General features: G+C 32.8%; 2 protein-coding genes across 3 annotated transcripts in view; one reads left to right on the top strand and one right to left on the bottom strand.

The window, feature by feature from the left end:
- The window catches only part of LOC143226939 (WD repeat-containing and planar cell polarity effector protein fritz homolog), a 50,309-nt gene extending 40,928 nt beyond the window's left edge, over positions 1-9,381 (bottom strand). Inside the window, exons 1-4 of the mRNA XM_076458496.1 lie at positions 9,292-9,381; positions 7,137-7,196; positions 5,506-5,623; positions 4,844-5,049 (exon numbers count right to left, since the gene is read on the bottom strand). Coding sequence (XP_076314611.1) covers positions 4,844-5,049; positions 5,506-5,623; positions 7,137-7,196; positions 9,292-9,381 — 474 coding nt within the window. The remainder of the gene's footprint in view (positions 1-4,843; positions 5,050-5,505; positions 5,624-7,136; positions 7,197-9,291) is intronic.
- LOC143227279 (uncharacterized) overlaps positions 1-13,062 on the top strand; it is an 87,917-nt gene that overhangs the window by 64,177 nt on the left and 10,678 nt on the right. The window lies entirely within an intron of this gene.

Below are 13,062 nucleotides of genomic sequence, written 5' to 3'. Positions count from 1 at the left end.
CTTTATTACACTGAAAACTGTCATCACTTGATAAAGCTTTATTACACTGAAAATGTCATCACCAGTTAAAGCTTTATTACACTGAAAACTGTCATCACTTGATAAAGCTTTATTACACTGAAAATGTCATCACCAGTTAAAGCTTTATTACACTGAAAACTGTCATCACTTGATAAAGCTTTATTACACTGAAAATGTCACCACTTGACAAAGCTTTATTACACTGAAAATGTCATCACTAGTTAAAGCTTTATTACACTGAAAACTGTCATCACTTGATAAAGCTTTATTACACTGAAAATGTCACCACTTGACAAAGCTTTATTACACTGAAAACTGTCATCACTTGATAAAGCTTTATTACACTGAAAATGTCATCACCAGTTAAAGCTTTATTACACTGAAAACTGTCATCACTTGATAAAGCTTTATTACACTGAAAACTGTCATCACTTGACAAAGCTTTATTACACTGAAAATGTCATCACCAGTTAAAGCTTTATTACACTGAAAACTGTCATCACTTGATAAAGCTTTATTACACTGAAAACTGTCATCACTTGATAAAGCTTTATTACACTGAAAATGTCATCACCAGTTAAAGCTTTATTACACTGAAAACTGTCATCACTTGATAAAGCTTTATTACACTGAAAATGTCATCACTTGACAAAGCTTTATTACACTGAAAATGTCATCACCAGTTAAAGCTTTATTACACTGAAAACTGTCATCACTTGATAAAGCTTTATTACACTGAAAACTGTCATCACTTGATAAAGCTTTATTACACTGAAAATGTCATCACCAGTTAAAGCTTTATTACACTGAAAACTGTCATCACTTGATAAAGCTTTATTACACTGAAAATGTCATCACTTGACAAAGCTTTATTACACTGAAAATGTCATCACCAGTTAAAGCTTTATTACACTGAAAACTGTCATCACTTGATAAAGCTTTATTACACTGAAAACTGTCATCACTTGACAAAGCTTTATTACACTGAAAATGTCATCACCAGTTAAAGCTTTATTACACTGAAAACTGTCATCACTTGATAAAGTTCATCATTCCAGAATTGAATAAAACATGTTTCACATGCATTTATTACAACCACTTTATAGCTAAGTTGTTTCACTTTGTATCTGAAGATGCTCGTACAACCAAAACCATAGTAGCAATAAGTTGTTTTCCTGCTTTATTTAAAACTAACTGAGTACCTGTCCCTTGGATGGAAGTTATGTAAATTATCATTTTATTACAGTTGGAGTACCCGTCTCTTGAATGTAAGTTATGTAAATTATAATTTTATTACTAGTTGGAGCACCCGTCCCTTGAATGTAAGTTATGTTAATTATCATTTTATTACTAGTTGGAGTATCCATCCCTTGAATGTAAGTTATGTAAATTATCATTTTATTACTAGTTGGAGTACCCGTCCCTTGAATGTAAGTTATGTAAATTATCATTTTATTACTAGTTGGAGTACCCGTCCCTTGAATGTAAGTTATGTAAATTATCATTTTATTACTAGTTGGAGTACCCGTCCCTTGAATGTAAGTTATGTAAATTATCATTTTATTACAGTTGGAGTACCCGTCTCTTGAATGTAAGTTATGTAAATTATAATTTTATTACTAGTTAGAGCACCCGTCCCTTGAATGTAAGTTATGTTAATTATCATTTTATTACTAGTTGGAGTATCCATCCCTTGAATGTAAGTTATGTAAATTATCATTTTATTACTAGTTGGAGTACCCGTCCCTTGAATGTAAGTTATGTAAATTATCATTTTATTACTAGTTGGAGTACCCGTCCCTTGAATGTAAGTTATGTAAATTATCATTTTATTACTAGTTGGAGTACCAGTCCCTTGAATGTAAGTTATGTAAATTATTATTTTATTACTAGTTGGAAAACCTGTCCCTTGAATGTAAGTTATGTAAATTATCATTTTATTACTAGTTGGAGTACCTGTCCCTTGAATGTAAGTTATGTAAATTATCATTTTATTACTAGTTGGAGTACCCATCCCTTGAATGTAAGTTATGTAAATTATCATTTTATTACTAGTTGGAGTACCCGTCCCTTAGATGGAAGTTACATAAGTTATTTTTATTACTAGTTGAAGTACCCGTACCTTTGATGAAAGTTACATAAGTTATCATTTTTATTACTAGTTGAAGTACCCATACCTTGGATGGAAGTTATATAAGTTATCATTTTTATTACTAGCTGGAGTGCCTGTCTGTCCTTTGGATGGAAATTATGTAATTTAATGATTAATGAAATGTTATGATATGAAAAGTTGCTTCCCTTATACGTAACTGCAAAAAACTCCCATAAAAACTGCAGAATACAAAATGTGAGCTGTAAACGTTCATACTAAATTTCGTAAAGATCCATCACAAGGGGCAAAGGAGTGGTTACAAAATGCCCATAAAAACCAGAAAACTGAAAATTTTTATGTATATCCTTGTGGATCCAATGAACCTTCACGCCAAATTTGATAAAGGTAGATCCACACTCTATGAAGTAGTTAAATATATGTACAACAGACAGTGCTATTATATCTATATTGATGTCAGCAGAATTTTCACACATCAAAATCATAATAATGTTATTAACAACATTACTTAGAGGACATCAGTAAACTCAAAGTATGTGTAAGAATACCAGTTTCACGTAAACAAATTACAGTAGAAAATATCAACTGACATAAAACATACTTATATTACAGATGTACATTTAGAAATTAACACTAGTCCTAAAAAAGAAGACTTCTGGTGTAAGATGGCTGTGTATAAATGTTTGGTTAAATGGGAAATTATTCAATTGCAAGAGCAATATACAAAAATTAATTTGATAAAATCAAACTTCATATAACTACTTTACATCTTTAGGTTTACCCAGAAAAAAACACATCTTTATAATTTGTAACTTAGTATAACATATCTATTGAAGTAACAGAGTTATCCAAATTTTTACATCAATTTAATGTATCTTCATCAACCATTCTCCTGCTTCATCCTCAATAAAACTCTGAATTCTGTTTTTTAACTCCTTGAACTAATTTATTCTTGAAAACTTTGAATTTTTCACCACAAAGAATAGGTGTTTTGTGTCCATTTGCTAAGGATCTTCCAAAATGTGCAGTGAATGTAAGTTAAGGGAAACATTTTAGCGATAATATTGCATCTCCATATATACTGAGCATCTGTAAAATAAAACCTGAATCTCTATCTCTTCCAGATTGTTAAGTAACAGTAATGCAAGTCATCCTCCAAGAGAGGGTGTGTGTTCGTGTAGTATAAGTTCATTCAAGCTCTGGAAACAATAACAGAAAACTTCAAGGCTACGTTCTCGCTGAACTAGAGTACCTCTGTAAGTTTGAGGTACTACAGAATGTCTCCAAGTCCTTTTGTAGGTTTGAGGTACTACAAAATGTTTCCATGTCCCTTTGTAGGTTTGAGGTACTACAGAATGTCTCCAAGTACCTCTGTAGATTTGAGGTACTACAGAATGTCTCCAAGTACCTCTGTAGATTTGAGGTACTACAGAATATCTCCAACAATGGCACCAAAAACTGTCCTAAGGGTCTTCGTATTCTGCTTCCAACCCAAACTGTAGCTCAGCAGCCTATAAATGAAGCTAATGATTAACTGAAACTAGAAATTAGGCCTGGATAAATTCTTCAGTGCTAGAACACATTTCCTGTGTTTATCATAAGGAATGTAAATGTGTTGACAGTTTTTATGGGGTTCTTGGGGTTTCTCTTCTATTTCAGAGATCAGAAACTTCACAAAAGAAAATGTTTCATTCAGTGATAATACAATAACAGAATAAGTATAACATTTCTCATATAAGATGAACGTTTTGTTAAATAGATAAAACACCTTTTAACAGTTTCTTTAAAAGTGTGTAAATTACAGGAACCTTTACTATTCCAAATGGATGAAGAGTCTTCCAAAGGGAACTCACTTTAATTGAATCAAAAAAAAATTCACTATTTTGTTTTATCAAAAGATGTAACACAAAAGATGTATGTGTCAACTGAAGATCAGCACAAGTGTCGTTACACCCGTTCTATTCAATGAGTGAAGAAATAAAATGCAAATTGGGTAAATTTAAGCTTATAAGTGAATGTAAATAAAACAATATCCATGTGTAGCTTTAAGCGTGACAATCAAGCTAATAGAAAGATATATAATTGTTTCTTAGCTTTAGATAAACTGAACGTTTTTATTTGTCTACGTTAATAAATTCATCAGGTGTTTACACATAAACTCACTCATGTTTTAAAATGTTTATAAATTCATCATTCACTGTTTCTTTATATTCAGGCAAAACTGAACAATACATTAAATATAGGGATATTGTATATCCAATGAAACCAATACCTCATAAGGATAGTATTCTAGTGCCATTTCTACAAGGAAATTGTAAAACAGATGAGGTTAGGTTGTTAAAGAACTCAGTTAACACAACCAGATAGGAAATATGCAACTAAAACTGCAATCGATTTTTGAACATTATTCACGCGTGCACTAAAACTGCATGACTGTAAGTGCAACATGTGGCAAGAATATTCCTGCCAAGTTGTGAATAACTTAAGAACATTACAATAAAGGAAAGATGACATGTTGTGACATCTGTTACAATTTTTGTCCCTTGTCAGGTTATAAACTATTCTATTGTAGCAAATAATGTATGCCAAATTATTCACTCACAAGAACTAGACTATAGTTAAGAATATATTTTCAGTACTAGTTAAGCAAAGACACAAACCACAGATTTAAATATTATATTATACAAATAAAAAAATCTTTAAAAAGCTTACAGCATCATGTAAAGAGTTTGATGACAACCGTCTCTCAATGTGACGACTGGTAGGACCAATAAGGTCAAACGTGACAATTTTTGGATCCATTGCACCAAGTTTTTCATACTTTCTGTCAGAGGTAGAAGCTTGCTGTTTGCCAAAGTAAATATATGACAATTTGGGCTCAACATAAGACACCAGGAGATGGCTATCTTCAATGACCACTGGAAAAAAATTCAGATGTCTTCTAAAAGTTTACTTCTATATAGACCAAATATTTTTCTTCAATTATCAAAACCATGATGAATTTATTTATAACTTCGTGAACAATACTGTTATTTTAAATTTTAATCTTGAAAACAACTAATGCCATTTTTTAAAAAACTTTTAAAACACTACTATCGTGTCTTTAAAATCTCAGAAATAATTACTTCCCAGTTTCTATAATATAATTCATTATGCTGTTCCTAAATTCCCTATCAAAACAGCCACAAATTTCAACCCTTTCTGGTTTCCAATATTTTATCAGATTTTCCCATTTAAACTACATTTCATCATTTTTTCTATTACCTTTTGCAATTAGTTTTAGGATATAACTAAACAAACTTATTTTTTGTCACTAATCTTGATGTTAAAAAATATAATCTTTTGCACAACTGTTAAATGTTTACATAACTTACCTTCTACAATATGGTCTGAAACTAATTTTCCTACCAGGTGACGGTCAATCTGAACTTTCTTTATATTGCAGTTATCAGATAAAAAGATTGTTACAAGAATTCCACTACTGAGAAATAACTACAAAAATAGAGAAATGCGTTTTAAAAACCACCTATTCACAACTTCCATCAGTATCTGTATGTCAATAAAAAACAAATAAAAAATCATATGAAAATAACTCGATACTTCATCTAACACACAAATTTAGACATTAATGTTTTGCTTACAAAATATTCTCAACTGATTTGTTTCATAAAAACATACCAAATGGAAAGAAAATACTGCTTAAATATTGGAAGCACGTTAATAAATGTAGATTGTCCGAAGCATCCTTATTATTTATTTACATCATGATCAACACACTTCTAACAAATGTAACTAGCCTACAATACTAAAATCAAATAGAAATAAAACTATATAAAACCTAACATCCCTAAAGAATTTTGTTTTGTTGTTGCATTTTTAATTTCAGACAGAGCGACATGATCATGACTTGAATAGCGATTTTCTTCCTACTTTCTTTAAGTGTTACAGTTTATCTTGCTTTAATAATGGATTGTATGTGTTACACACATTTTAATTCCAGATTCTTTTCCTTTCAGCCATGGGGACGTTATAGTGACGGTCAATCCCACTGTTCCGTGGTGAAAAAGTAGCCCCAACATTTGGTGGTGATGACTAGCTGTCCCTAATTTATCAGTGTAAGAGTAGAGGGAAGGCAACTAGTCATCCCCGCCAACTGTTGGGGCTACTCTTTTACCAAGGAACAGTGGGATTGACCGTCACATTATAGCATCCCCATGGCTGAAAGGACCCCTAAAGAATCTAGAATTAGAAATGTGTATTGTAACACATACAATTCAATTATTCAAGCAAGATAAACTGTAACACTCTTAAAGAAAGTAGGAAGAGAGACACATATTTCAAGTCATGAATCAGTAAACACCAAATCCTTTCCATACTTTGTTTTTCAGTATTTTCTGGTAATCGTATGCCTTTTCAATTCTTATAAGTTTTTTAATGGAGTTTTTGTAAAGAACTTTGTTTTACTTAGTATTTGTAATTTGCTGTTGCCTTAGTTACAGCTGCTGTTCTGATATTTGTGAAATTTTGTGCAGTGCTACTCCAGGACAGTATTTGCTAGTACTCTCTAATTTTGAAATGAAAGGCTACAAATTAAATAGGTTATACAACCCTATTACTGAGCTACTCTTCATCAACAAATAGTAGAATTAACCATCACATCACAATGTCGCCATACCAATACGAGTCGAGCGTGTCTGGTGAAAGTTTTCGACCCCACGATCTGCAGACTGTACGTCAAGCACTCTAACCAACGACAGACACATATTTCCAGGTCACCACTGAGTTGTAAATAAATAATCCTATTCAATGTACCAAGTTGAATTTGAGAATGTTTGTTTTACATTTTTGTTTGGAAAGGAATTTTACTAAGTCACGTGCTAGAAAAATAAAACCTGTTCAGATAAAGACAAAAGAAATATTTGCAGAGTGAAAAATCTGTATAGAAAACATATTTTCATTTCTATTTCTTACAATATTTGATTACATTGTTTATCATATGATTTACCTGAAACAATGCTGCATCAATCCACTTTAATGTTGTACACTTATCTGTTTCAAGAAGCTCCTGAAATAAACAAAATGTCATGTACAATAATGATTTGTTTACATTTTGTAGGACACATTAACAATGTTCTATCAACCTTAGATTAAACATACTGTTGTAAGGAATGTAAACAGCAAATGTGAAGACATTACCTGTTGAAATATTTTATGCCAAAAATTATTAAACTTGCTCCACAAAAGGAAGTTTTAGACACAAGTGCTAATAAAGTATCTTAATATTGTTACAAAAACGTGGCAAACAATCAATATATGTGTACAAAGTGCTATGAAAATGACAAAAATGTCAGTGTGGTAACTTCACTTGTTGCATTTTGTCCATGTAATGTTAGTTACTGTTCTTGGTTACCCCACACAGCATTTACAGTTAAATTAGCCTCTAGTATACTGCTGTTAACACACACTTCTGTATCACACATAACTTAACCAACTGTTATGCAACACACAATCTGATAGCAGCTTTGGCACAATGTTGACATTCTATATACAACTAGACAATGTTAAACTGTTTAACTGAATACATTGAATAAATTCTCTATACAACTAGACAATGTTAAACTGTTTAACTGAATACACTGGATGGTTTTCTATAAAACTGGATAACGTTAAACTGTTTAACTGAATACACTGGATGGTTTTCTATAAAACTGGATAACGTTAAACTGTTTAACTGAATACACTGGATGGTTTTCTATAAAACTGGATAACGTTAAACTGTTTAACTGAATACATTGATGGTTTTCTATAAACTGATAACGTTAAACTGCTTAACTGAATACATTGGATGGTTTTCTATAAAACTGGATAACGTTAAACTGTTTAACTGAATACATCGGATGGTTTTCTATAAAACTGGATAGCGTTAAACTGCTTAACTGAATACATTGGATGGTTTTCTATAAAACTGGATAACGTTAAACTGTTTAACTGAATACACTCACATTATCTACATCAGCTGTAAGTAGATGTACCAGAATGTTTACATACTACTTTATGTAATCGGTTTTATTCTCACATTTTAGTCTTTTTGACCCTTGAAATGTACGGTGACCTACTTAACACAGTTTTGTGCTTCCACCTCTGTTTTATTTATATGTAGCAGCCATGAAATGGTGGATTTTGATTTCCTGTGATGTAATCCACACACATGGAACAGTTGTTTTTAAGAAATGATTTTGGTAACACATTTTTTCAAATGTTTCATTCAATATTGTCTAAATCCTGCTTTTGATCATTTTGGTGCATGATGCATATTAATGAATGTTTTGGAAGGTATGATAGTGAATGTCCTCAGTGACTGTCACAGGGTAAATCTATAACAACACACTGCATATATATATATATCTTTAAAGATACAATTATAACAAATAATGTTAGATCATATCTATATAATAAGATCAGCATGTACTCGCAAGTGTGAATGCTTGTGTGTAAGATAGCTCCTACTAAACTGCTATTTGTATTGACTTTTTAATAGTATCAAAGGAACTGTTATAGTCCTGAGGTTCTGTATGAAGAAAAGTTTTCACCCTTTTCCTTGGAGAACCTGAAATTCCTCCCAAAACCATTCTCCTAAAGAGCTGGACTTACCAACTTTCAAACAGTGCCAAATGACTTGTGTGTACTCAGGTTTGCAATGAGGTAAAACTTTTCACTTAACCCCTAAGGGAACCTGGTTATTTTGTGAAAACACTTTTAGGGAGAATCTCGAAAAGCAGACCCCCCCCAAAAAAAAAAAAAAAAAAAAAAGGAAGGAAAGAAAATTCTGTGGCAGTAGTTTAGTTTGGAAGGAAAGTAAACTTTCCCAACTGGGGTGTACAGGGATATTAATATCCCCTTCAATCCACTTGTGGAAGAATTTTTGTTGTTATTTTTGTGAATTTGGATTTGATTTTATGTCGGACTTGTTTTTGTTTTGCTCAGTTGATATTTGAGGTTTTCAGACCTCAAAGTTGGTACTGATTTATATTAAAGCACACAAATAAACAGGCTTACTGATTACTGTTCTTAACTTGGTTAAAGAAATTAAATTCGCATTCCAATAAACGGAATTGTTAGTGTTCATAATAAAAACCAGCTGTAACAAAGAATCACTGTACCTCTAACTCCTTCAGTGTGTCCTTAAGTTTCTCTGGTCTTTTATTTCTTGGAATACACACAACATCTCTATCTGCAACAACAACGGCCATTTTATCAAAGTAGGATAATTTGGTAAATACATTTAAAATCTTACTCAACACTTGATCATCAGGAGAATCATTTGATCATTAGCCCAGTGTTAGTGAGCACTTCATCATTAGCCAAATGTTATTAGTTCACAAAATGTTTAATACGTAAACTGTACATGTGTTTTATTTATATTGTTACCAACTCAATTCTTAAGAGTTGTTTATGAGTGATATAAAATAAGTAAACCTGTATATCTATCTACCATATTGTTTAAATGAGATAACATAAAGATGCAAAAATTTGTCTTTGAAAGTGGGGTGAGCAAGCACCATGTTTTTTTACTTAAAAAAGCCAGACAAACATTTATTGTAACTTCTCAAGAAAAGTATAAACAGAAGACTCATTATTTAACAACAACAAAGAGAGGTTAATATTTCTTCATAGCTGTAGATAACAATCACTTTTAAATAAGTATAAATAAATTCTGACCACAACAAATTTTACTTAAGGTGGTGAACTGCAGTCATTTTGTAGGTCAAAGTTCACATTAAAAGTATAAAACATGTATATTACTAGTTTTTTTATAAGTTAATCCAAACCAATTTCTGACTTCATAAATAACTGTTCTGTTTCATGTTGGATGTTAACGTCTTCCTATACTGAACACTTATTTCCAATAGTACTCACCTCTGCTAATAATATAGCCATTCTTTGATGTTGGCTTTGCTACTTAAGCATTGGTCTCATATGCTCCAGTGTTTTATGTCCCACTTAAATGCTTTTGGCAGTATCTAATTTGCAAATCTATCCACCCTAGTCAATGCATCTCCTATCCTGGTACTCTATATAAGAACTTCTCTTAAATAATGTAATCATTTTTCAGAACTTATACCAGCTCGAGTGAGAAGGCAGGGTACAGAGTATCAGAGTGGACACAAGTATTATTGGAAATACATTTTCAGTTTAGAAAAATGTTAACTTTCAAAACAAACTAAAGTTTGGTGACAAATTAACTAGAATCCTATACTGAGAAGGTGGAGAGGTCAAAGCAAGCATGATCCATACAGAACAGTAGTGCACCAAGATTATAGTAGTACACAGGTGAAGGAACCACACTACATCCAGAACAGGTGTGATCTTTACCCTAAATTGAGTTCCTATATCAAGGATGGAATAGTTAATAATATTATCAGCCAGTCCCAACCACATATCCAAGGTTTCACAACTCAAGGTTGGAATCATGCAATCTTGGTCCCTATATCCCACATTGATGGTTAGGGCTATTGGACCACAGTGTCACAGATATATATATATATATATATATACACACACACATACTTTTGATTGGATCTCAACCTACAGCCATTGAAAGATTCTTTTCATACTGCGGGGATCATGATCAGAAAGTAAGCAACACCAAAGTGGACAAACTTTCTTCTCTACTTGAAAAAATCCAAAAGACAACACTCCAGGCCAAGAATAATGGGATCGTGTATGTTATACTCAACCAAAGGAACAGAACTCATCTGATATGGAATCATGAACTTTCATCCTCACTCCCCAACCAAGTAGAGATGGAGTATTCCACTTGCCCCTGAAATTACAGAGAGGACGTGGAACCTGTGCTCAACCAAGGACCCAGAAAGGAACAATACAATTTTGGAATTATGAGGAGATAGTAGACCTTCTTCCATGAACAATATACAAAACAAACACTAACCAAAGAGAAGGGCCATACACATCCCAACTGGAGAGCAAAGTGCAAATCTGAAGTGGAATTATTATATGTTCCTACAGAGGCTAGTGCCATTCCTACTGACATCTGGGAAAGACATTCAGGGACCCAAGTAGGAGGGTCCCCAACATCACTCTTTTCTCTAAGAATTGAGGAATACATTTAAACATTTGTCCACCATCCCAGTGACTAGAAATTGGGTTGATAAGAACTCCCTAGCTCCACTAGTAGAATCTGTAATGTCCATTGAGGAGCTCTGAAAAACAGTGCAATAATGAAACAAGTTCCTAAATTTTAAAAAATCAAATAGACTCCAATTTATTCAATGCAATGACTGGCAGGAACAGACAGAATTCCTCTAGCTTTATTTGTGATAGGCCACAAATGGTTGTCCACAATTATATGGTTATACCACCTGGTAAGTGCCTAGATAGCCTTGTGAAACACTTCATTTATACAGAGCCTGTTGCAATCAGTAGTAAGAATAATCAAGTTATTGCTAGTGTAGAACTGGATTGAAAGAAGTACACCAATCTGGGCAACATTCACCACAAAGTGGGATCGAGTGAAAGCAAGATGAAAGGGACTTTGGAAATGTAAAGAGACAAGATGGTGAAAAAGGTACCCCTCCTCTTATAACACAGTAGATGTTGTTAAAAACAGCCATGGGGTAAAGGAAAACTACCAGAAAAAACCTAGCTGAGCATATAAAAAATGTGATAGAAAAGCACTGGGTGAAGTTTGAATACCAGTCCATAAAAACTCCCCACCAGGTGAATGAAATAGGTAACAAAAGGTAAACAAGCAGGCTCTGATGAGATGCAACACAGAAGATACCTCACTTGTACAGACCAAGTGGATATTTGGAAATTCACCTCTGAGGAAATGTGGAGAAATCAAGAGAAATGAAGGATTTCAATGAATACACACTCATGATAGTCATTACAATAAAATTAAAGTAGGTTACTCAGCACTCTCTGGTCTGACGGCCAAACAAATTATCTGATTACAATTTATCATTACGGTGAGAAGTAGTTGGCAAAAAAGAAATGCAGAGATGGATGTATCACCTTCCCTAATTGCCAGAAACTTGGAAAGAAAGGACCTGTCAGGATATAGCAGGACATAAGGGAAAATCATAAGTCCCACAAACATGCCAACAACTCCAACTTATGACACTAACATGTCAGAAGCCAAAGATATATTTCCACAAAGAGGCAGAAAATTAAGGCAAACAAGCAAGCAGACAAGGAGGGTCCAAAGTACATCTATCCCATCATGTTATTGAACAGTAAATCAACCAGTCTGAACAATAAATTCAGGAAGGAGTAGAACTAAATAGTCCCCCCCCTACCACTAATAAGGGAGGAGTAGACTCAAGGGGGGAAAGCCTTAAAATCTCTACAAATTAAATGATTAATTGAAGAAAAGGAAGAGGGTCCCAGTTGGACATGAGAGAAGTCACTCCTTAGTAAAGAAAACATAATCCACTTTACTCAGGATCAACAAATAAGAGTTCTTCAAAGGCCCTAGGAATAAAACACCCCAGGTAAAATGAATGTCTCCATACCTCGGCAAATAAAAACACAAACAACCCCAACCAAAAGTGACTGAAGTGTGTTGTTTATAAATGTATTTCAAAATCTTTTTATTTCATAAAGTTGTATAGCTTTCACCTGCATTCTACTCAATGTTTATTCTTAGTTTACTAGCCTTTTTTTCTCTTATAACTATTAATATTTTAAATGTCAGAGGTAAAATAACTCTCAGCACTATATGAATTATCCTCCAAAACCACAAATAACTTTATCATTATATGAAAAATAAGTAACATGCATCTATATTTTATAAACTATTCAATGAAGACCACCATTCTCTCTGATGATGAACTAGTCTTGTATATAAAGTAAATACTTTATGTTTTTTAGCATAGTGAAATGTTTCTTACCTTTCACTCCATGATTTA

The sequence above is a fragment of the Tachypleus tridentatus genome, chromosome 9 (genome assembly GCF_004210375.1).
Source record: "Tachypleus tridentatus isolate NWPU-2018 chromosome 9, ASM421037v1, whole genome shotgun sequence".
Taxonomy (NCBI): Eukaryota; Metazoa; Arthropoda; class Merostomata; order Xiphosura; family Limulidae; genus Tachypleus; species Tachypleus tridentatus.
The sequence above is the reverse complement of the archived record's forward strand: the minus strand, read 5'-3'. Positions and strand labels throughout refer to the sequence as shown.